Source organism: Lepidochelys kempii, chromosome 1, assembly GCF_965140265.1.
Source record: "Lepidochelys kempii isolate rLepKem1 chromosome 1, rLepKem1.hap2, whole genome shotgun sequence".
NCBI classification, from domain to species: domain Eukaryota; kingdom Metazoa; phylum Chordata; order Testudines; family Cheloniidae; genus Lepidochelys; species Lepidochelys kempii.
Genome location: NC_133256.1, coordinates 191,981,473 through 192,007,712, shown reverse-complemented (window position 1 = coordinate 192,007,712; position 26,240 = coordinate 191,981,473). Strand labels below are relative to the sequence as shown.

The 26,240-nt window shown below is 43.2% G+C and overlaps 1 protein-coding gene across 1 annotated transcript in view; it reads right to left on the bottom strand.

Annotated features, from left to right (window-relative positions):
• Positions 1-26,240, bottom strand: part of GUCA1C (guanylate cyclase activator 1C) — a 45,678-nt gene that overhangs the window by 4,421 nt on the left and 15,017 nt on the right. Inside the window, exons 2-3 of the mRNA XM_073306162.1 lie at positions 4,452-4,601; positions 1,129-1,216 (exon numbers count right to left, since the gene is read on the bottom strand). Coding sequence (XP_073162263.1) covers positions 1,129-1,216; positions 4,452-4,601 — 238 coding nt within the window. The remainder of the gene's footprint in view (positions 1-1,128; positions 1,217-4,451; positions 4,602-26,240) is intronic.

Sequence of the window (26,240 nt, the reverse complement as noted above, 5' to 3'; positions counted from 1 at the left end):
GGTAATAGTCACACAGATGTTATGTGATTGCGAATGGGAGGGAGATGTGGTCTTCATGATCACCACTGGCAGGAGATGTGACTACAAGACACTATTAAGATGTGGCCCAGATAACGAAGAGGTTTGACAACTTCATATTATAAACATTTGCCCCAACTCCAAATGGTGGATCAAGATTTTAGTTTCCAAATGCATTTTTAATTCCATGTTGTCCTGTGATGCATAGCATTTTAGAAAAAAATAATATGGGGACCCTACAGCCATTACTTCCATGAAAGTCAATGGGCCTGATGATACTCTAGTTGATACAACAGTTTAAATCATGCATGTAAATGAGAGAAGAATCAGGCCTACTACTACTCATCACTTCAATATTTTTGTACATATTGTGACAAAGTTCCTCCTCTACCTTGGTGGGTCTTGCGCTTATTGGCGGATTTGCTCGCCTTGGAGCTTCACGGCAGCCCTCAGCTTGGCCGTTTTTCTGAACTCATAGTCCAGGTCGACGACTCCTGTGTCTGACCAGGAGTTGGGAGGTTTGGGGGGAACCCAGGCCTGCCCTCTACTCCAGGTTCCAGCCCAGGGCCCTGTGGAATGCAGCTGTCTAGAGTGCCGCCTGGAACAGCTGTGCGACAGCTACAACTCCCTGGGCTACTTCCCCATGGCTTCCTCCCAACACCGTCTTTATTCTCACCATAGGACCTACCTCCTGGTGTCTGATAATGCTTGTACTCCTCAGTCCTCCAACAGTCCGTGTTCTCACTCTCAGCTCCTAGTGCCTCTTACTCCCAGCTCCTCACACGCACCACAAACTGAAGTGAGCTCCTTTTTAAACCCAGGTGCCCTGATTAGCCTGCCTTAATTTATTCTAACAGCTTCTTGATTGGCTGCAGGTGTTCTAATCAGCCTGTCTTAATTGTCTCCAGAAGGTTCCTGATTGTTCTGGAACCTTCCCTGTTACCTTACCCAGGGAAAAGGGACCTACTTAACCTGGGGCTAATATATCTGCCTTCTATTACTCTCCTGTAGCTATCTGGCCCGACTCTGTCACAATATATATTCAATATTCCCCATATTTCTCCCAGAAAAAACAATGACAAAGTCAAGTGAAGAGGTACAGACTCTTACCATCATTGTTTACATCTATCTTCTGAAATACCATGTTTGTGAACTCTTCAGGAGTCATACTCTGGTTGCCATTAATAGCCTGGATAGCCTGAAAACACAAATAAAGGAAGCGTTTTCAGGGTTTGCTCCCTCAAACTAAGAAACTGCGTGGCAGCAACTAAGGCACTTGGCTGTGACATATCAGCACACCAATCCACTTGAGCCACTAAAAGAAACAGCTATGAATTCAAGTAAATCTTCAGTCATGAGGATTGGAAATTTAATTATCATAACAGAGCCTGAAGGATTATAGACTTAATTTACATACCATTAAAAAGGTCTTCTCAAACCATGTGACACCTCAGTTCTGAAACACACTTTAGATTCTACAGCAGCACATGTATCCTGCCCTAGAGAATTCTATGGGTTTGGACGATGCATACTGTTCCGTGCAATTTTAAAAACAACTATTTTTTACACAGTGCAATGAACATGGTGAGAAAATGTATGTAACTTTTCTGTTGAAAAAAATGTATTTTTTTCAGTAATCACAAATAAATGTCAGACTGGATATTGAAGGCCTTTACTTATCCTCTGGCTGAGTTAAACAGACGCGTCTCTACCACTTTCTTGTTGGTGGAGGGACTTACTTCTAGGAGTGAAAATGCAAATTGGTGTCCCATTCGGTCACAGTCTTCTCTGCTAAGATTGTCATTTAGTGCCAGTTGTGACGTGATGTAGAAGTATTGCTGACTAATAATGCCTAAGACTCCAGTTCCACAATGCACTTAGCAAATGCATAAGGGATCTGCTGAATCAGGCCTTAAAGTTACTACTGTTGCTGTTGATCCACTGGTAGAAGAGAACTGAGGCTATGATTTTAGCCGTTTTTTTCTGTTCCTAAATAGGGTAACCAGCTGGCACATATGAAAAATAGGGGTGGGGTGAGGTGAGAGGTAATAGGCGCTGATATAAGACAAAGCCCCAAATATTGGGGCTGTCCCTATACAACTGGGACTTCTGGTCATCCTAAATCATCTCCAAAGAGATTTTGTTGAACATTTTAACCCAACTGACTCCTGCAAATTTATAAATAATAATAAAATCTAAAAATCCCAAGCATTGTATCTGAACATATTTCAGTGTATGGGTTATTTGTAACAATTAGCTATTATCATTTGTTTGTGATTGGTCATGTACATTTCTTCACTGACTGGATGGCACTTATGAAGAGGCAAAGAGGACTCAGGCATTTCAAAATGCCCATAAATTTGCATGCAGTCACAGGAGTATGTGTGAGACTTGTTTTCTATGAATATTTTTGCAAACAAAAAAAAAGTAATTGCACAAATATTTGCTGATCATGAAGTAGAAAGATTAGTGTTCCTCTCTAATCACTGCCACCCAAGATTCAATCCAGCCACAGAGATGACAAGTCAACACCTCAGGCTAAGTAAAATGCTATCAATCAAAAAGGTGGGCCTCTGTATCAAGGGGCTAAAGCCACCAAGTATGGATCAGGAAGCCTATCTTTCATAGTAAAGGATGCCAACAGACTCATTAAATATATATGCTCAACAAATTAGCTGTGTGATATAACCAGCTATGGATATATATATTGCTACACTCCTAATGGTACAGAAAAATCAGGAGTTTATTATTACTTTTATCTTAATATGTAAAATTTAAAGTGTATCGTATCCAGCATCTGCTGTGGGAATCTGACCATGACTGTCCTTGCCCTGAGCTATTTTATGGGCAATACTTTAATTAATAGCCAGTCTTTAAGAATAGCTACATGAGTTAGTCTGCGTTCATCTGATCTTACTCCAAATTACATCCATTTTTAGCATTCTACATGAACCTACTGAAGCTTTGGGTAGAAAGTAGTACACCCTATCACAGTTAAGTGTGGTTTAGTGGTTACAGCAAGGGAGCAGGACTTTATCAGTTTACATTCACATCTTAGGTTTACACTGGTTCGGCTTTCCTGTGTAACGAAGACTTTGGTTATTGTTGCACAAAGTGAGTGGTATAGTTAAGCTGTCCACATACTGGTTTGCATCAATCTTATTTGGCATAAGTGATTTATTTTGGTTTATGTTACATCAATTGGCAACTGGATTGTTAAGCTAAAGTAAGACATTCAAACTGAAATAAGAATGTCCACACCTGGGGCTGCGCTGTCTTTAACTCTCAGTTTAAAAATGAGTTTAATTTAAACCATTGCAATTTCCCTGGTTAGATAAAGGCCAACTCACAGAGTCTGCACCTTAGTTTCCCCAGCACACAAGAGGTGTAACACCTCTATTAGAGAAGCGTAAGGTTCAACATGGAACCAGTGAGTAATCTGGGCCTGCCAGCCTCTCCTCTCCCTCTCTTCAGAGCAGCTCAGAAGTATGAGCTCCAGCAAGTTTCATCTTGCCAACATATGGCTAACCAAGCTACCACATCTCCCCTTTCTGGTAGTAGCCCTTAAAAGAGTCTCAGCTCTTCTGAAAGATACCAGCCACTAAGTGGCAGCACCAATGAATCAGGAGAAGACTCATGTTGAGTCTTCATTTATATTGTATGCTCTTTGGAGAAAGAAACTTGTCCTACCTGTTTGTAAAGAGTGCTCCTATACTTTTGATTTGTTTTTAAGACAGTTCCATAAGTTTTCAAAGCACCTTCAGGCATTTTAATTGAAAGGAACTATTTAAATGCAAATTATTGTGAATCAGAGTTGGTTGAATGGGGAAATGATTTTGCAAATAATTTTGAAATTGTTTGGTTCCATGAAATTTTCTGAATTTTTACAAAAATGATATCACAATAGTTTTGAGATTCTTCCACAAAATGTCATTAAATTTACCAAAACTGCATTTGCTTACCGATAATTGGGTTTTTAAACCAATGTAACGGTTTTGAATATTATTTCAATAAAAGTTGATATTGTGGAAAATTTAACAAAAATTGGGAAATTGCGATAGCATCATTTTTTGTGTGTAAAAAGTTTAGTTTGAGAAGAGGCCATTGTTCTATGAAAATGTTGATGAGCTCTATTCATTATGCTGGTACAGGTCTGTTCTTCTGTATAGTGTAGTTTACCAAAATAATCTCTCCACAGTAAGTAACTGATTTATAGTATTTCTCTTTGACTCAAGCGATACACCTGTACGATGAGGCTTGAAATATAATACTCAGATACATGTACCTCAACAAGTATAAACAATGGCGAGAACATTTCCAACCAGAAACATTTGGTAAACGGTAGTTGAATCATTTATGCTACAGGGCAAATCACTCCACCAAAGGCAATTTGCTATGTTAAATGAACTTGCTACTGTATATAACTTGCTTACCATGAATATGCTTAGGAGTTCTTTTTTGTCAATGGTTCCGTTGCCATCAGCATCATACAGCTTAAAATACCATTTCAGTTTTTGGTCGATTTTCCCTCGTATAACCAAATTTATTGCAGCTATAAACTCCAAAAAGTCTATAAATCCATCCTAAAGAAGATTTAAAAAAAATAGTGTTTAACAAGTAAAGTCTGCTTTCATTCTGGCAGCAATCTGGCATAAGCAGGTCATCTAATACAATATAATATAAGCTCATTTATAAAGCACCTTGCTGTGAAAATCTTCCATGGCATTTAAAAAGGATAATACATGAGCTCTGTCTAAAGCAATATGGAAAAGAGCCTTAGCACATATCATAACCTCTCATGTGAGCCATGGGGAAGCTCTGTGCTAAGCAGCTGATATTGACATTGTCTGGAATGGAATACAGAAAATGGCTTCTCAGTATACTTCCATGCCCCAAAGAGGGATTCCAGCAGCATGTCTGGTACTAATGATCCAAAATGGCACTCATTAAAATGTGTATCTGCTTTGAAAAAGTGACTGAAAAATGACATCTTCATACCCAGCAGACCTGCTCCCTGTGGTGTTCGTGTAGTAAAGTCCACCAGCAAAACAGCGTTGGGGCAGGTATCTTCCCTTCTCCCCCTCAATGAATTCTTAAAAAGAACATAAGTAAATAAAACTTTGTCCCACCATCCTGCTGTTTACCTGCTGTGGCACCACTCAAGTCCCCCAGAGATCCAGAACCCGTTCGTTTTCTGATTGCTGCCTACTTATAAAGGAACAGTAGTCATGACACAACACAGAAGGCTTTGAGCATTGCCCCAGCAGCGAATGACAGGACCAGAGCCTGCCAGAGTGCATAAACACCACCACTGCCAAGTAGGCTAGCAATTGCAAGATTTTGGAGCTCTGGGGACACAAGTGGGAGATTGAGAGGCAATTTCACTTTGGGGGCGGGGAAAAAGGGCAGGGACTTGATCTCTTGGTGGGAGGTCATTGTTACAGGACATTGGGGCCAAGACTTTAGCTTAACTATAATGCTGGATATTGTTTATCCATATAAAAATTTCCAATCTCTCTTTGACTCCAGCTAACAAATTTTGGAACGGCTATAAAAACCTCATGCTTCAGAATTTAAACCAGTCTCTTCTTATTAGGGATTAGGAGGAAACCTTCCTGGGAGACAATAGCCAACATCCGCCTTGTGACGCTGACAGACGATGCCAATGGCCCAGGCCTCACTGAACACTAACAAGTGCATAGCTGGAAACCAGTCTGGCTTACCTGTGGGTTAGTATAGTTCAAATAGATATTAGTGTAAAAAGAATGTGTGAAGTGTTTAGACTTTATGAAATGCTTGTAGGATGCTGCATGTATTAATCCTACTTACTATATCTGTAGCCCATGCTATACAAGGTAATACTTCAGTCTTTGCTCCGTAACTGTAAAATGTTTGTTCTGAAACTATGTTAACTAACCAAATAGAAAAAAAACTTCACCTAATGCAAAACGCTGGTTTTCCAGAGGAGGTACTATCTCCTGGCTATCAGGAAGGACCATTGTTCCACAATGGCCCACTGTGGAACAAAGACTTTGTTGATTCTCCCCCACCACCCACCCATGTGCTGAAGTGCTTGTCCTATCAGCTTGGGCTCTATGGAGGTGGAGATAATAAATCCCTGAGGTGACCAGAAGACATTAGGGTCTCTTTATGCTGTCTGGACTCTGAGGGACAAAGATTTGTAAACATTAGCAAGAGATCCCCAAGCTGCTTGGCTTGGGTTAGCCCCAAACGACATAAAAGCTTGTTTATTATAGAAGCTTCTGTTAACTTTTGAATTTAAGATTGTGTCTCATTTGCGTGCGTATGCTTACCTGCTTTAACCTTGTAAATAACTCTCACTTCTTTTTCCTAGTTAACAAACCTTTAGTTAGCTTGTTACAGGATTGGCTACAAGCCATGTCTTTGGTGTGAGATCTAGGGTGCAAATTGACCTGGGGTAAGTGACTGGTCCTTTGGGACTTGGAGTAACCTGAATATTTTGTGATCTTTTGTGTAAAAGAGACAATCTATCACAGAGTTAAGCTTGCCTGGGTGGCAAGATAGATCAGAATGCTCAAGGGGACTGTCTGTGGCTCTAAGTTAAGACTGTATAGTGCCTGAGGAGTTTACACTTGTTACTTGGTTGTGAAATCAAATGATAGAACTCACAATCGGTGTGGGATTTGTGCCCTGCTTTGTAATGATCTGCCCTGAGGTTGGTATTCTTGCTCACTCCAGACAGTATGGCACACCTACTGCACCAGTTTTTGCTCCTCCTCTGCAGCATGGAATGTTGGCCACTTTCAGAGATGGGACACAAGATTAGATGGTCAACAGATCTGAGCCAGTTTGGTAGTTTCTATAATATGGAGTAGTGCTGAAGATGGAGAAAGTGAAGCAGAATTTGAAGGAGAATTTACTCCAGTCATATCTCAATCACATATCAAAAATTCACAGTTGGGTAATTTTCTTGTGACCTTCCTCTAGGGTCTGAATTATATCCCTTTGAAGGGTCTGGCCGATATTCATGTTAATAATAAAAGAGAGACAGTATTGTAAGGACTGCCTGGGTATTTAAGAGGTTATCATCTGTACCTTATAGTTATTGCCAGAACATTAAGAGGCATTTGGACTGTTGAGGACTTTGCAATTAATAGATGCTAAAACCCTTATTTGGTGCTCACATGAAACAATAATGTTCATGAATAATAACTCTTTAAAAAGACTGTACAAAGGGAGAAAATAGAGGACAATGTTCAAGTGTTTAAAGAGAACAATCCTTGCTTGAAAGTTTTAAATGATAGAAATTGTTCTTGTAGGTGGTGGCTCTCAGTTCTTATGGTCTATTAAAATCCTTTCCTGTTCCTTCTCCAAAAAGAAACAAATATATAAAATGTGAGAGGCAAGCACACCAAGAGTTGTGAAAATGTACCTTCTGTCTCTGGTCTGTAATTCAGCTGCTTGAAGGCAGATAACACATGAGTCAATTAAGACATCTGGGAATCACAGCTAACTATTAATGAGATCAAGGTGCTCAGAAATTTTTTTTAACCTTGCCAAGCTGGCCACAGCCAAGGGTTGCAAGGTTAGATCTGTCCTGACTGGCTAAGCCAGACCCTTACTCCAATATGGTGTGAATTCTTTTCTGGTCCAGGAAGAGGCAAGCCCAAAAGGTGCGACTGAGCTACCTGGATCTGTGTCTTGTAGTGGTAGGGGCTTTTCTATTAACTCAGTGGAATTATTTTTACTGGTGTAATATAGATAAGAATATGGTGCTTAGCACTTACACCCTTCCAATAATCATATAAAGATAGATTCTTCATTCATTGTTAGGGGATAAACAGATTGTCAGTGAAATTTGCCAGCCATTGCATGAAGGTGTTAAGACCAAGCCTGATACCAAACCTAACAATATGACATTGGACACCTCTCCAGAATTTGATATGTCATATAGCAAAACCTCTTGTATAAGATTCTTTGGACAATGACCAGTCTCCATGGCAGTATCCTGTTCACACCAGTTTGAATTTTGATTTTTCAAGTGTGATTTCATGAAACAATTTATAAAATGCTTTACTGAAACCCAGATTTATTATACTGAGTGCATGACCTTTTTCCTCTAATTGTATAATTCTGTTAAGAAAGTGATCCGATGTGTCTGGCACTGTTGTTTTTTGAGAAGTTCATGCTGCTTATTTCTCATAGAACAACAGATAAACTTTAGGCTTACTCAGCAGTTATTACCAGGATCTACTTTCTTCCCTCTCTCCAAAAACCAAAATAAAATAGAGAGAGAGAGAGAGAATGGTATCACATCTGTGTCTTTCCTGTACTCTGGTTCCATGGGTGTTTCTCTGACTTTTTTTTGAAGTGTCATCAGTTGAGAAAGTTTATTAGCTAATCTGTTAGCATGCTGGGCTAGAGGATGCTGATATAGAATGTGCTGATTTGTCATGTGCACATCCACCCACTCCCTAAGTAATGATGGGCTGTCAGGCCAAGATGAAAAGGTTGGCTAACCGTGAGACTGAAACCAACGTAGCTAATCATGCCTCACCAGCAAAAACTAAAAGACCTGCAAAGACCTTCAGCCACATCTTAGCCTGAGCAGCAAGTGTACTAGAGGAAGGGAGGGATAGAGATGCTTTTGTCAGGGATAGCCTTAAGTAAATGAGCATTTCTTGAGTATCTATCCCTTAAGCATCATCCCATGGTAGTATTTATATCAGCGCCTATTACCTCTCACCTCACCCCACCCCTATTTTTAGTATTTAGTATTTATCCGTCTCCTTGGGGAGAGCCCTCAGAACAGTTGCTACGTGCTTTAGACAGTCCTCCCAGTGATGACTTTATACCACAACGTTGTCGAGATAAGCGGTGGCGTACTCAGCGTGGGGCTGGAGTAGGCGACCCATTAGTCGCTGGAAGGTTTCAGGGGTGCCATGAAGGCCAAAGGGCATCAAGATGAATTGATAGAGTCTGCTTGAGGTGACAAAGGCTCTTTTTTCCCTTGATCCTGGATCAAGCAGGATTTGCCAATAACTCTTGATGAGATCGAGGGTGTACTGGGCCTCTCCCAGTCAATTGAGCAGCTTGTCAATCTGGGGCATTGGGTAGGCATCGAATTTGAAGAAGGCATTGACCTTCTGAAAATTGATGCAGAAGCAAAGGGTCCTTTCCAGCTTTGGGATGAGCACTAGGGGGTTGTGCTACTTGCTCTGTGACCATTCAATAACCCTTAGGTCCACAATCACCTGGACCTCCCTCTCTAGCACCTCCCACATTCAACGCGGGAGGGGTCACATCACCTCATGGATTACCTCTCCTGGTTTTGTCAGGATGGTGTGCCCGACGAGGGTGGTTTGGCCTGGTAAAGCCGTGAAGGTCCTGGGAAATGCCTTCAACAGGCATAGGGCCTGCTTTTGCTGCTCCTATGTGAGGGTGTCTCTGAGTAGGGGCTTTTTGGAATCAGCGGTCCCAGGGACCTGGGGACCCAGGTCCAGTTTGGGAGGTATGGAGCAATCAGTAGCCTTTCCCATTCGCGCCACAGCTTCAGGAGATTGACATGTTATAGCTATCACTTCGTCCGTCGATCAGGTTGCCGGATTTCATAGGTGACGGATCCCATCTGGCGAATTACCTCATATGGCCCCTGCTATTGGGCTAGGAGTTTTGACACCTCCAAGGGAAGTAAAAGGAGAACCCAATCACTGGGTTCAAAGGCCTGTGTCCAGGCTCCCTTGTTGTATGTTCTCACCTGTGTCCCCCTGGGCAGCCTGGAAGCTCTCCCTTGCCAGGTCTCTGGCACGAGCCAGGCATCCTGTAACTGTAGCATATATTGTAGAAGGCCCTAGCCCTGCAACAGTGTCTGTTCCGAGGTTTCCCGCATTAGGTTGAGCAGATCCAGGGGCTAGCAACCATACAGCAGTTTGAAGGGTGAGAACTTTGTGGAGGATTATGGCACCTCCCTCATGGTGAGCTGCAAAGGTGGGATTAATTGGTCCCACTGGTGCAGGCCCCTGGGTAGAAACTTGCAGAGCATGTCCTTCAGCATTCTGTTGAACTGCTCGACCAGCCCATCAGTTTGGGGGTGATAGACCGAAGTCTGCAGCTTCTTGATCCCAGGAGCCTGCAGACCTGGTGGAGTTGCTGGGATGAAAAATTTGCTCCCTGGTCAGTAAGCATCTCTCGGGGCAAGCCCACCCAGATGAAGACCTTCAAAACTTCCACCACGATAGTTTGAGTGGTGGCGTTCCTTAGTGGGATGGGCTTGGGGAAGCGGGTGACGTAATCCATAATCACTAGAATATAGCAGAACCTGGACCAGGTCCACTGCAACCCTCTCAAAGGGGATCCTGACCACTGGTAGGGGGACCAGAGAAGCCTTCCACACATCCCAAAAGGTCTCTGTGGTAATGTCCAAGGTATCGAGTATGGCCACCTTTACTCACCCATAGTTTCAGGCCTTGTCATTTGGTAGCCCATGATAGGCTGCCTGGGCTGTCCCTCACTGGTAGGGAGCTAAGAGGGTGGCCCCCTGGTCTGGGTTCCACCTGGGTGCTGAGGCAACCTATTCTAAAATCACCAAGAAGGCTTCTGGGTAATCCTCGGGCCTCATCTTCGTGAGCAGCACAGGCATCGCTGGGGCATCCGGGGTTGTTACTTCTCCAGGAGGGGAGCCGGTGGGATTGGGCAGCAGGGCTGCAAGGTTCTGGAAGCACTGTAGCTGCTGTTCTTGCTGTTGGGCCCCCCAGCCCCTCGGCCACCAGCTGCTGCTTGCTCCCAATTGCTGCACTAGCTGCTGCTTTGTTGGAATCATAGAAGATTAGGGTTGGAGGAGACCTCAGGAGGACATCTAGTCCAACCCTCTGCTCAAAGCAGGACAAACCCCAACTAAATCATCCCAGCCAGGGCTTTTGTCAAGCCGGGCCTTAAAAACCTCTAAGGATGGAGATTCCATCACCTCCCTAGGTAACCCATTCCAGTGTTTCACCACCCTCCTAGTGAAATAGTTTTTCCTAATATCTAACTTAGACCTCCCCAACTGCAACTTGGGACCATTGCTCCTTGTTCTATCATCTGCCACCACTGAGAACAGCCTAGCTCTTTCCTCTTTGGAACCCCCCTTCAGGTAGTTGAAGGTTGCAATCAAATCCCCCCTCACTCTTCTATTCTGCAGACTAAAGAAGTCCAGTTCCCTCAGCTTGTCCTCCTAAGTCATGTGCCTCCCCCCCCCCCCGATCATTTTATTTGCCCTCCACTGGACTCTCTCCAATTTTTCCACATCCTTTCTGTCGTGAGGGTCCCAAAACCAGACGCAGTACTCTAGCTGGGCTGCCTGCTGCTGCCTCTCTGTCCACCACTTAATCAGGTTGTCTACCTCCATTGTGTCATTTTGAGCTCATCGTGGGTTGGTAGCACAGCAAAACCCCTTACTTCAGGGGTCGGGGAGCTATTCATGTTCTCGCTCAAGTGTAGAGGTCCGTGGACATTCCTCCCCATCAGTTTCAGAGAGAGGACATGCCACCTCACTACGTTGTGCCTGTAAGTGCAATGCTCAACAGGGGAATTAACAGTCTAAAGGCTCTGGCCCCTTGGGCAGGGCAAAGTAATAAGCAGTCTAAGGGCTCTGTGAGTAGGACTGTGGGCCTTGGGTGAGTAGGCTGCCAGCCCCCAAAAGAGGGGGCGTGGAAGAGAGGTAGGAGGATGCAGGCCTGCTTTACTCCATCAGGTGACCCAGACCAGGGCCCTGACAGCGGCGGAGGGTTCTGCCACTGGGTCAGCGAGAATCCCTCCAAAACACGCTGACCTAGACTCTGGCAACACAACTGGACCGTCTGGTGTCCCTGGACTACTTCCTACTATCCCTTCAAAGTGTACATGTGTGTTTTGGGGTTCCTCTGTCTCCCTGGGGTCCATGGCGAGCAGCAGTCCCAGTAGCTCCTCTAGGTACTGGTCAGCCAGTAGTCCCGGCACCTTCTCTGAGTCCTTGATGCTGTAGAGCTCGGCCTCCAGCAGAGAGCTCGACAGCAGGTGAGGGACATCTGCTCCCTCTTCTGGCTCGCTCACAACTGAGCTGTAGGCCCACCATTTAAACTTCCTGTCCTGCCCCTCTGATTCTGGTGCAGGGGCATGGTTTGCCTGGCTCCGCCCACCAGGGGGTGAAGAGTGGTTCCTCCCCGTTAGTCTCTGAGAGAGGGTACACCACCTCACTACAGTTCAGCAGCCACAATCTTCAGCGATCACTTTAAATATACACAGCTTCCCCCATTAAAGGGTACTTTCTATTTTATTCTACTCCTAATAGGTTCGTATACCATGCTCAACACCACAATATCCGACCGCCTGGCAGTTGTACATTAAGGAATGGTAACACCAGATATGCAGTGGTGACATATGCTGAATCAGACAGTTCTGTGGGTATTGCATGCACACTGCGTTATGTGTGTGTGTTTTTTAAATATAGCTGTGATAATCAACTCCTTTGCTGCCCTAGAGCTGTTCAAGTTACTGCCCAAATGCTTGCGTGATGTACCTCTTCAAAGTCTATGCAACTTTCACATGGTACAGTAGGCACTCTGTGAATATCTGTGGCCCAGCACACAGTAGGTGGTAAAGGGTTTATATATTAAGTGAATTAGAGCCAATTGTGATTCACTAATGCTCCTAGTAATGCACTTCTGGTGCATTTAAAAGAAAAAAAACCCTGAAGTTATTCCTAAATTCTGATTCTTAACAGTTTGCTAAGTGAACTCAGTGTTGGTGAAAGTTGCCTGCTTGATAGCCTGGGAGATGGATGGTATATTTAAATAGAGCGAAGGCCCCCTCCCTACTTCAGATACTATGTTACAGTGGACAGACACACACACACACACACACACACACACACACACACAGAGGTCTCAGAGCAAGCATCTACTAATGCACAATAAAAGGTCATTTTAACAAAGCATATACAGAATTGCTTTTTTGTATATTGAAAACAGCTGGAGTATTGATCTCTGGAACAGATACAAGGAAGAAAGTAGCAATACAAAATTTCCCCCCAAGTCCTAAACCCTGTCTGTATTTAGTGGGTTCCTTGACAGGACTTTGGCAATGTGGGGATCTGCCCACTAGGACCTGGGCTGAGAATACATTTTACACAGATCACCGAACCTAACAGTCTCTCAAAAGATAGATTTTGTCTCTACCAGTCTGGTCTGGTGACTGAGAGGCAGTGTGAGCGTTTTCTGTATATTTACTATATTGCAGGCTTGGGGTATTTTGTTTTTGTTTGAGGTTTTTTAAAGTATCAGAGCTTGATTAACAAAAAATAGAACTGTTCTGACGAGACTCCAAACAGGAGTGGGGATTCAGTGCTTATATAAAATTAACTTGCTGTGCTAACTCTGAGGCTCCATGGGAGAGTTAAGCTGTTTTTTCTATTTAGGACATGGACAACAGGGAGCCCATTATCACTCACTAACCACTGGGACTTTTTTTTTTTTTTTTTTTGACTACTCTGGTCACAGCTGTAAGCATGGGTACAACTTTAGGAAAGAGCACTAGAAAATTAGGCAAAAATCCTACAATGACTATAATTTGTTTCCAGTTAACTTCTTGGGAGGCCATGGGCCCAGGCCTGTATAATTGCAGAGAAGTAGTGGAGAGAAGAAAAAAAATTCATAGGAGCTGTGCACCAGCCTCTCTGTAACCCAAGAACCTCTTAATGCCAACTGGCAAGGGAGTTCAGAGGAGTTACAAAGATCTCTTGGGTCTGCATCTACAGTCTAGTTCCCCAATGTGTGCCATGTGAGATCTCAAAAGCTGGTGTCACACTGGTCGTCAATACCATCGCAGAACGCATTTATGAATGTTGTGTAAGGAATTAAATAGATATCCTGAAAATATGATCTTTCTTATAGCTTGTTTCTCAGGACTGGTCACCAGCAAAGACGAAAAACAGGGTTTCTGTCAGACAAGAGGTGTTCAGCCGTCTGTTTACATGTACACTGAGTATTGTCTCTTTCAGAATGGGCAACTATTAGCATTTTCTGTTAAATGCTACTGAAGAGCTGATGGGAACTTCAGAAAGACACTAACATGAAGAGAGAAACAGCAGGAGAGGGGGATCCCTATCTGGGGGTGCAGATCAAAGGTTTACTCTACTATATTTTGGGGCAAAAAAGGTACCAAGGCTCCCTTCACTTAGGAAGTAAAAGGACAGTGAGTTTGCTTGATGGAAATAGGGATCTCAGCTAGGCTTGGTTGAAAAGATGGCATGAACTTTGGGTGAGATAAGCTTCAAGTGGGAGGTTAACCTGTTAGTTAAGTTTAGTCTCTAGAAAGTGTGTTATGATTTTGTTTTACATGTAACCATTTGTTTCCAAAATTCTTACTCACTAGCACTTGGGTCTTTGTTCTTTGATTATGAACTTATTCTTGTTTTCAAGACAAATATGTCTAGGTGCTGTGGTGTTAAGCACAGTGATGGTCCTGAGTTGAATCTTACAAGCTGGTGCGTACTGTTCCCTTGGGAATTGCAGGTCACTTAATTCTGTAAGTGTTCTGTGGATAAGGGGCTGGACACTGCAGGGTTGGTGTGTGCCTATCATTACCAATACAGAGAGAACTGGCGGTTTCAGGGAGCTGATCCATGACAGGCACAGAGAAGACTTCATCATGCTAAAGGCAGGAGGTGGCAACCCACAGAGAGCATGACACTCCTTTAAGGTGACAAAGATGCAGCTCTACTGTGCTAAACCGGAACGTCAGCATAGCTACTTTCATGAATGCTGAACTCTAGAGATAATGAAGACCAAACCCCTTTATTTAAGACAGTTGCACAAAATAAACATGGGAATTCAGATAAAATGGATCCCTGACCTAAAACACCCAGCTTCTCCCTTCCCCACCCACAAAAAAACTAACCAATAAAACAGACAAAACAAAACAAAAACAGCAACATCTAGTTCTAGTACAGATGAGCAACTTCACATACCAAAAACTTATTTCTTGGGTCCAGTTTTTACTGTTCAGTTCCTATGCAATTTTTCTCAATGCACTGTCACAACATAGACCCTACAATAACACCAGAAGCTTGCATTTGAATAAAACTTAAAAAAAATGTGGACTTGCTAGCACTGTAACTAGTCCAGTGAAACTGGTCTAAGCGGTTACCCTTATTAGGCAACTTCCTGATTTTTATTAAATATCCCTATACTGAGCAGAGTTCTGTTCCACTGCTCCACGTACATCACCTCCTTTAAGCAACCTTTGCCTCTTAGAGCAGGTTTCAACATGCGTTGTGCTGCCATGCTAGAGAAGGAGCTTTCATTCCCAGGCCCAGTCCTTTACTCACTATAATAACAGGGTTAAAAGCCCCACAGAGACGGTCAACAGATCATGTGTTGAGGGAGTTCCTCAAGTGAGTCAGTGGAGACTCCTCAATGTGTGTGGCATTAGTGGTGGACATTTTCCCCTGCTCCCCCGAGAACTGTTCAGCTCTAAACAGCATTGAAGAAAGCAGACATTAAAACTGGAGACAGGGGAGTTATGTTTTGAGTTGGCTTTCAAATATCTTTAAAAACTCCCAGCAAAATTAAATTGAAGTGACCAAATTCGGCATGTTTTGGGTTGGAAACCACAAAAAAAAAAAATTGGGTGGAGAGAAGGAAATTAAATAATTAGTTACTAAACAAAGGTTAATACTGAAAGGCTAAATAGGAGCACTATTTACTTCCAGTTAATTATCTTAGTTGAATTATATGGTGGTTCTGCTGAAGGGAATGATACACAATCTTTCAGGATTTTGTGTGGCATCTGTATCAAAACCAGATTATGTGAGGCATTTCTATGCACATAATTTGACAGATTAATCACACTAAATGCAAAAGGGAAAGCTCTTGCTCTGGATGTAATGAGAAGACATTAGTGTGCAGCTGGCAAGGCTGATGAGGTATTTAAATGGGGTTTGTTCAGTAGTAGTTGCATCTCATAAGGAACGGGGCAATTTATTTTCATCCTTTTATGACAGGATATTGCTTTAGAATGTCAGCTGTGTGCAGTTGCTGGCGGCTGTTCTCGTTAGTCACTCACCAGAGCTCGGTGGCCTGGACAAAAAAAATGGGGCACTAAAGGAATTATGACATTATGAAACGATAATTAGGTAATATTCTAGCACCAGGAGTTTAACAAGAACATTATCCTTTTGTATCTAGAATAGTGTTGAGAATCCTCAGAATTAGTTTAAAAGCTCTAAACGTTGCCCTCCCAATGGCCATTCAAATAATTCTTCCTAATTTATTTATTTGCAAGTACTTTAAACAGTCATTCCGATGTTGCGAATGCACAACTGATTTTAACAGGGCTGAGACTCAGGTTTGCACTGAATCGGAATGAACATAAAGCAGGTTAGATGTGAGGGCTGATGTTTCTATGCGACCAGTACTATCAAAGCTGTGTACATTAGTAATAATTTGAGAATTAGAATAGTGCCTTCTATCCCAAAGCAGTTTATTAACCACGTAAAAGCAGTGCCACTGAAATGCAGACAACTGAGGGAGGGGGTGGGCCAACCAATTAGCACAAAGCACACTGCTTAATAGCAGTGGCAGAACTAACAGGGACGGCGACTGTCCCACTGCCTTCCAGGCCTGGTGTGGTTAGGTGTAGGTGTGGTGCACGGGTGAAAGTAACCGAGGCCACTTACCGGTACGGGGCGGGGCGGCTCTGGCCCCTGGAAGGGGCGGGGCCCTGGGTGGAAGGGGCGGGGCTGGGGGGGTGTCAGCATCCCCCAGCTACAGTCTGGCTGGCCCACGCCATTCGGGGCTCTTGTGTTGATTTAAAGGGCCCGGGGCTCCGGATGCTTACAAGAAGCTTACAAGAAGTGGAAGGTTGGACATATGACCAGGGAAGAGTATAAAAATATTGCTCGGGCATGTAGGAATGTTATCAGGAGGGCCAAATCGCACCTGGAGCTGCAGCTAGCCAGAGATGTCAAGAGTAACAAGAAGGGTTTCTTCAGGTATGTTGGCAACAAGAAGAAAGCCAAGGAATGTGTGGGCCCCTTACTGAATGAGGGAGGCAACCTAGTGACAGAGGATGTGGAAAAAGCTAATGTACTCAATGCTTTTTTTGCCTCTGTTTTCACTAACAAGGTCAGCTCCCAGACTGCTGCGCAGGGCATCACAAAATGGGGAAGAGATGGCCAGCCCTCTGTGGAGATAGAGGTGGTTAGGGACTATTTAGAAAAGCTGGACGTGCACAAGTCCATGGGGCCGGACGAGTTGCATCCGAGAGTGCTGAAGGAATTGGCGGCTGTGATTGCAGAGCCATTGGCCATTATCTTTGAAAACTCGTGGCGAACCGGGGAAGTCCCGGATGACTGGAAAAAGGCTAATGTAGTGCCAATCTTTAAAAAAGGGAAGAAGGAGGATCCTGGGAACTACAGGCCAGTCAGCCTCACTTCAGTCCCTGGAAAAATCATGGAGCAGGTCCTCAAAGAATCAATCCTGAAGCACTTGCATGAGAGGAAAGTGATCAGGAACAGCCAGCATGGATTCACCAAGAGAAGGTCATGCCTGACTAATCTAATCGCCTTTTATGATGAGATTACTGGTTCTGTGGATGAAGGGAAAGCAGTGGATGTATTGTTTCTTGACTTTAGCAAAGCTTTTGACACAGTCTCCCACAGTATTCTTGTCAGCAAGTTAAGGAAGTATGGGCTGGATGAATGCACTACAAGGTGGGTAGAAAGCTGGCTAGATTGTCAGGCTCAACGGGTAGTGATCAATGGCTCCATATCTAGTTGGCAGCCGGTATCAAGTGGAGTACCCCAAGGGTCGGTCCTGGGGCCAGTTTTGTTCAATATCTTCATAAATGATCTGGAGGATGGTGTAGATTGCACTCTCAGCAAATTTGCGGAGGATACTAAACTGGGAGGAGTGGTAGATACGCTGGAGGGGAGGGATAGGATACAGAAAGACCTAGACAAATTGGAGGATTGGGCCAAAAGAAATCTGATGAGGTTCAATAAGGATAAGTGCAGGGTCCTGCACTTAGGACGGAAGAACCCAATGCACAGCTACAGACTAGGGACCGAATGGCTAGGCAGCAGTTCTGCGGAAAAGGACCTAGGGGTGACAGTGGACGAGAAGCTGGATACGAGTCAGCAGTGTGCCCTTGTTGCCAAGAAGGCCAATGGCATTTTGGGATGTATAAGTAGGGGCATAGCGAGCAGATCGAGGGACGTGATCGTTCCCCTCTATTCGACATTGGTGAGGCCTCATCTGGAGTACTGTGTCCAGTTTTGGGCCCCACACTTCAAGAAGGATGTGGATAAATTGGAGAGAGTCCAGCGAAGGGCAACAAAAATGATTAGGGGACTGGAACACATGAGTTATGAGGAGAGGCTGAGGGAGCTGGGATTGTTTAGCCTGCAGAAGAGAAGAATGAGGGGGGATTTGATAGCTGCTTTCAACTACCTGAAAGGGGGTTCCAAAGAGGATGGCTCTAGACTGTTCTCAATGGTAGCAGATGACAGAACGAGGAGTAATGGTCTCAAGTTGCAGTGGGGGAGGTTTAGATTGGATATTAGGAAAAACTTTTTCACTAAGAGGGTGGTGAAACACTGGAATGCGTTACCTAGGGAGGTGGTAGAATCTACTTCCTTAGAGGTTTTTAAGGTCAGGCTTGACAAAGCCCTGGCTGGGATGATTTAACTGGGAATTGGTCCTGCTTTGAGCAGGGGGTTGGACTAGATGACCTTCTGGGGTCCCTTCCAACCCTGATATTCTATGATTCTATGATGCCATTGCTGCTGTAGCGGCAGCGGCGTCCGGAGCCCCAGGCCCTTTTAAATCGCCGGCCCCAGGGCAGCTGCTCTCTTTTTACCTCCCCTCCCTCCCGCCCGCCGGGGGGGCCTAAAGGGGCAGGAACGTTAAAGGGCTGCAGGGTCCTTTGCCGCGGCAGCGCTTTAACGTCGCTGCTCCCCCTCCCCCGGGCGGTGGCCCGGCCGGTACGGACCCCACCAGCACGGGCACCGACAGGGCAGGCCGCGGCAACGCTTCCATGTGGGCTGGTGCGGGTTCTTACCGGTAGGCAGTACCGGCCCCTACCGGCTCACTTTCACCCCGGTGTGGGGCCTCTTCAAACCTATTACGCAATTGACAGGAGGGGCAGCCTAGTGTGACCAGGTGTCCTGTTTTTAAAGGGACAGTCCAGTTTTTGGGGACTTTTTCTTATACAAGCGCCTATTACCCTCCACCCCCTGTCCTGTTTTTTCAGTTTCGATTTGGTAACCCCATGCAGCCAGGATATGAATTTTCAAACAGACTGGTGAGCAAGCCTGCCCCACGGGGCTGGGCCCCACCTCCCACTCTGGGCAGGGCAATGGGGCCCACCGCAGGCACGGTGCTGTGACCTCATGCACAGTGCTGTGACCTCATGCACTATGTCACAACAGCACTCACTTTGGTCTGGCTGCCCCTGTGTCATGATACAGGGGCAGCCGGGCCAAACCTGAAGGGTGCTATAACCCTACGGGTTAGGTCACAACACACAGAATTGGGAGCTGGGGCCAGTGCCATGGGACAGGAGCCACCCCGTGGGGTGAACGTGGGGCACGTTTGCTTCTCCCTTACTCTCCCTTCTCTCCCCTCCCCCTGGGAGGTTATGGCAGTGGAGTACACCCATTGGATAGGCAAGCACTACCAATGACCCCTTACTTTCCCCTTGACCCCAGTTGCACTCTGCCACTGCTTAGCAATGCGGGGAGGGGAAATTTTGGCAAGGAACACTAACGGTGAACCCTCACTCTTAGCAAGAGTACCATGGGCTCGTTCAGGGGCTATGCAGAACAAACAGGATCTTGGTTTTAAGTTTGAATCTGAAGGATTCCTATACAGTAAACTGCACAGAACTCTATTTAGCTACATCAGAAGGGTTGAGTTGACTCTACTAGGATGATAAACTTGTAAATCTAGAGGGTCTAGGGATTTCATATCCAAGGCTTAGACTACTAACACACCCCACCCCCGTGCCTTTTAACCACTTATTAAGAAACCTCATAAAATAGAAGGAAGAGGTTAAATATTTGCTCTGGCCAAGTATCAGATTCTGATAACTTAGACTAACTGTCTGAGGTTTACAGCTAATCTGGGGGTCATGAAGCAAGTTGCCTGTAATAGAAAGAACATCTGAATGAATAGAGAAATGCCAAAGTTATTACAATTCATAAATATGGTAAGAGACACCCATCCAACTGGGCCGCCAGCAAGTTTGTAATACTGTTATATAATAAATGATCTATAATCAGTAATTGGAGAATTAAGGACTGTGTAGTAGCAAGCTATATTTAGTGGCATTCCAGCTCTTCTAAAAATCCAACAGAGATGGCAAAAGCTTTTCTGATGTGTTTCAAGCATTCACAGGGGCTACCAGTCTGCCTGTGATACCCTGCAGAGGTACCCAGGGTTGTGAGACACATCACTACTGCCTGCCCCTAGTGCAAGGAAACCTTGTCTGTGCCCACTGTGGGTCAGCTCCTCAACTCCACTGGCTACAGGCAACACAAGCAGTCCCTTCCTAGGCCTTGCAAGCCCTGCTGTTACTCTACAGGTAACAGGCTCCCTTGAGTCCTCCAAGCATCTCCTTGAAGTGTCCAGCCACTGGACACTCACAGTATTCACAGATTTGCTGTTCCCAAAGAAGCAATACACCCCAGCTTACCAGTTACACCTCCGATCACTGCTATGCTCAATACACAGCACTTAGATATATTTGATCTCACTATAAACACAAGTTTATTTAACAAAGCCTAGAGATTTAAGTAATAGCAAGTATTGGAAACTCATGATTATATATAAAATAAAAGCATAACACTCATTCTAGAGCTTCGACTTAATTAACAAGATACTCATCTGTCTTGTATCATAATGCTCACCCAAAATCCTTACACCACTTTATAGCCAGGGTTGCCTGTGATCCCCCTTTCATGAAAAAGCATGCTGTCAGCTTGCCTCCTAGGTGAAGATACTAGTGTGTTCCTTTGCACATCAAGATAAAATAGAACCACCCTTGGTCTTTATTCATAAACAGGGGACTCCGCTCCCTGCTTTTTTTTTTTCCCCATTCTGTAGATTTCCTCTTTTATCAATTTCACAATCTCTTATTTAGTCTTTGGCTAAGTAGGCAAATAGTGTGCGGAATAAAATACCCAATACACAAGAGGCCTGACAGGGAGATAGGTGTCTGTTATCTCTTGCCTGAAAGAAACATGTCTGAGGTATGTCACCTCTCAGTGACTTGCCTTAACTCCTGGACCTTAAAAATATATAGATTTCAGTATAGATACATAGCTTCTTAAATACTACCCATACATACATTTCACAATTATTGTGGCAACCAGGGAGCAACTGGCTCTCTGTAGTGACCCTCACATGCCACCCTTCCATGAACTATTATGCAGATATCCAACCCCAGGTCCCTATAAAACCCTGTGCACCCCATGTCCTCTGCCAGTTGCACCAAGGGAGTCCCTGAGTTACACTGAGCCACCATAGTCAAAAGAAAGCACTGAACCACTCTCACTTAGACTGGAAGGAGTGAAGCATGCTTGACAAAGGCAGGGTGGTTCTCTAGGGATGAGTGGGAATCATACTCTAGAGTTTTGAGTGGGAGTAGATTTAAAGCTTGACAATTCTAACAAATATGATTTTGTTCCCCAGATGGGAGAAAAAAGAGCAACTGTGTTGTGGTGCTCAGAATTTATTTTTAGAATGATGGTGCAGTCAGTCAGGCAAATTTTTAGTACTTACACATTGCCATGAAGTGAACCTTGGGCAAAAATGCCTGCCTTAGGGAGCTCCAACAGTGCCAGTGACAATACACAAAGACTATATTGGAAAAAATTACAAAAAAATGAAAGATTTTTCATTACATTTGACATTGTCCCATTTCATTTTGGTAGTGAAAAGCATGATAAAAAAGGGTTTTCCTGGAATAAGGTAAGGGGTAAAGTAAAAACACACACACTTTCCCCACTTATTTCCTTTCACTTTTTAAAAAACCTGTTTCCCAGTGAAAAAAATTGGGAAAAGTTAAAAAAACTGGGATGTTTGCACATTTTCAAAATGATAATTTTCAACCAACTTTGAATTGGTAAAACTTTTTGTTTTGAAATTAAAAATGGAAACATTAGAAATTTTTCCCCGCAAAATGCTTGTCGTCAAAACCACATCTCTCAATACCAAAAATCTCTCTCTCACACACACACATTATATATATAAATAAAATTGGACCAGCTTTCATTTTTACAGTGCCTAAATAAATGGGGTCCAATCTTGGTTGAGCCTTCTAGGAAATATTGTTATATAAATTTACAAATAATTAATAATAGATTAGAACAGCCCACAATCTGAATCTGATCACTCCCTTTATTGCTACGAAGATGGAAACAAACTTTGTGTTGAGTTTCAGGAGCTGAACACGAAAACAGGGATTAAAAAAGGAAGATTTCCACTTTTTCCACAAAAAACAAACAACTTATGGAGAAGACAGGAGCTGTTTTTTTCTTTCCTTCCAGAAACTGGATGTCTTGACAAAACAACTTTTTCTGGGACACAAAGCAGCAAGATTTGTTTTTTCAATGCATTTTGACAGTTACTGCCTTCTTGACATTGCCTTTTAGAATACATTGAGCACTGGATCTTGGGAGTGAAAGTGTATATTGATAACTGGATGTAGAAGAGCACTGCTCTTGAATATTAACTGCAGAAAGTACTGGAAATTGCAAGAAGCAGCAACCTTAACCTGAATAAATCCAAGAGTCGATTTCTAATAATTGAAAGAAATTGAGAGAAATTGGTCACACAGGGAATACATTTCACTATTTTACGAGTCAGATGATTTTGAACATACAGACACTTGAAGATAAAGGAAATTCAGGCTCAGATTAACAAACAGAGTAATCCATTTGTAGGTGCCCAATTTGACATTTGAAAAGGGCCTGATTTTCAGTGCTGAACATGCACCCTGGTCCCAGCCAGGACATCACCCATTAACAACAGATGTGCTGTCAAGAGTGCATGCTTTGTTTGATGACACAACCAGGCATTGGCACCAGAAGGATTGCAAGAAGTATGTATGGGGAGGATAATATGGTGGGGGGGGGGCAGAAGCAACCCCGACAGGCCAAATTTGAGTGGTGTTGCAACCCCGTGCACCAGGAAGGAGCAACCTGGCCAATTCTGAGAGAATGGTGCTACAACCTGGGCACAGGGTCGCAACGGCATTCATATTTGGCCTAGTCACCCCTCATCATGCAAACAGGGAAGGGGTTCCACCATTATGCCACCCCTTCATTGTGCCAAGTTAAGGTGCTCAAAAGTCGGGGGCAAAGTGGGCAATGGTATCTCCAGGGCACATGCTACCAGATTATCTGGCACACACTCTAATAATGTGAGACTATGGAAAAAACATCATGTGTTAGATCATCAGGAATACGGTATGAAATGGAAGGAGAAATAACCAAAGATGACATGTTTCAAGCAATAATACAAGCTACAATTAATGGATGGAGAAGTTAACCCTTCTCACCTGCATTTTAATAGTATAAAAGAGCTGCTTATGACTTTGGGAGCACTAGTATTGAAAAACCACAGGAACAAGAAGTCAGGTGTGGAAAGGATAAATGCAAAGTGCCTTCAAATGATTACAGCAGAAAGTCAGAGAAATCATTCTGGCCACAGATGAAAGAGGAAGCAAGTGAAGAGACTTCCTGAGATAGAGAGAAGCTCAGTGGAAAGAACCCATGCCCTTGGGAGTCCTCACTGATGTTGGGAACACAGCCACATGATCATTCATAATGGACTGTTCCCACAACTTCTCAGAAGTAGTGACGCTGGAAGATTCCACAGTTTCATATGTGACAATGTTAAATCTCAGTTCCTGGACTTTTATGATAATATTCATAACTTTCAGCAGACATGCAGCCCTAGATACACCTAGAAATGAACAGATTAGAAGTACATACACTGAGGGACTTGATCAAAAAGCAATTTATTTAAGAGAACATCAATACTTCGCTCTTCTCAACAGAGCAACATTGCTGCAATGTGAAAAGTCACCAGCAAAATTTCTAGTAGACTTACAATAATCAAAAGTTTCAGAGTAGCAGCCATGTTAGTCTGTATTGGCAAAAAGAAAAGGAGTACTTGTGGCACCTTAGAGACTAACCAATTTATTTGAGCATAAGCTTTCGTGAGCTACAGCATCTGATGAAGTGAGCTGCAGCTCATGAAAGCTTATGCTCAAATAAATTGATTAGTCTCTAAGGTGCCACAAGTCCTCCTTTTCTTTTTGCATAATCAAAGGGTAACACAACTTGTTTTTGAGACAGGTAACAGACATCTCCAAACACTGAACAAAGTCACAACAGATGCACAAGATGTTTACCACATTTTAAAAAAAGATATCTAGAATATGCCAGGAAGGTTGTGTGTGTGTGTGTTATAAGATGAATTCTAGGTTATTTTTCTCACCTTAACAAGAAAATAGCTAAAGTTCACCAGAAAGCATATTTGCCTCTGGAGCCTGGGGACCTAGCTGACAGTACAATGATATAACCAGCCAGAGTGTGCTTAGCCAAACCATTATACAATACGATTACAAAGAAATCTTCTAAAGCTTAGGTCTGTACCTGCTGTTATGGGGAAGTCTGTTACAGATTGAGATAGTTTTTTTTAAACCATCCTGAAGAGTGTAATAGAAAAATCTGATTATACAATTCTTTAGGAAGTTGAAATCTATGGAAATCTTTAATAGAGTTTATAGGTTATTAGAGTAGTTACTATAGAATCCAATTAAATATTTGTAGAACATAGACTGGTTTAATTTCTATTGCATTCCACAGGATTTTCTATAAAGATGAACTAAATGTTAAGGATCCTTTGAATATGGGGCTGAAACAATGTAACCAGTCCCTTCAAAACTGACAATTCATAATTTACTAATAAGCTGCCTTGTAATAAGCAAGTGTTGCAGACCAAAGATGTGAGTTACTTTACATACAAGATAAGTTTATGTAGCATCACTTGGGCACAATAAACTGATTCGAGGGGGGGAGTGGAAGGTGGGGGAGGAATGATTTTTGTTGGTTTGTGTCTCAGCCTAGCAGAGATTGTGTGTATATAGATACACAGACATACACTTTGTCCCTCTCTATTTTAAATATGAGAGTGAATGGTGGTGTTATTGCCAGCTGCAGTAAGAAAGATGATGGTCAGTGTTGCTCCTATATATTTCTCTTCTCCCTCTAGATTTTTTGTATAAAATCTGCTTAATTTATTGATACAAAAGCTTTTATTACTGCTTTACCATGCAAACAACACGGCTATGGGAGAGCAAGATCTGTTTTTTTCATGAAACAAAAAAAAAAGTCAAATTTTTAATATCAGAAACTTCATACACGTTTCTCAACTTCAGTGGCTTGCACCCAACTAGAATTCAAACACAAGCCTTGCCCCTAAAGAGCTAATGTAAACATCTTATGAAACAGAGATAATACAAGCCAGTTAAAAATATAACTTAAGTGAGATTACCTTCAATACAGAGTTTTAAACCAGAAAGGTTTTGTAACATGTTTAAGTCAAAGCTAATAGGGATACTTAAAAGATTGTTTCTTCAAACTCCCAAGGATGTGATTCTATCCAGTAGGTTTTTTCCACTGATAGCTAAGGCAACTACTCGCAAAAATATGTTAGCATATCCTCAAACTGGTTGTCTTTAAACTGTATGGTAACTATTAATGACACACAAAAGTCTAATCCCTAAATGGTTGTAACTAATGGTTACAGTGCATATTGTAACTAAGAAGGAAAACGTCAGGAATTAATGGGCACGTGTGATGTGAGGAAGAGCTCAGACATCAAAGCTGTGGGTGAGTGGAGCCTTTTCTAAACCAAAGTTCTGTTGGACTCCCTCCTGATGTGCTTCCTGAATAGTGCTCAGAACCCAATTTCTTTGACTTTTAGTCTTCTAACACTGATGGATTTAAATAAATCCAACGCTCTGCCCTGGTTTTATTCCAGGTCTCAGACATACAGTGGTGCTTATATGTTACCTCCATCACAACTTGCATATACAGCTTTGTATAGGACATACACAAAAAGTGCTACATCGTTTAAAGGGATCCCGAAACATATATTAAATTGTACTGGAATGGTATTTCATTTACTTAGCAATAGCTAAAAAGCCTG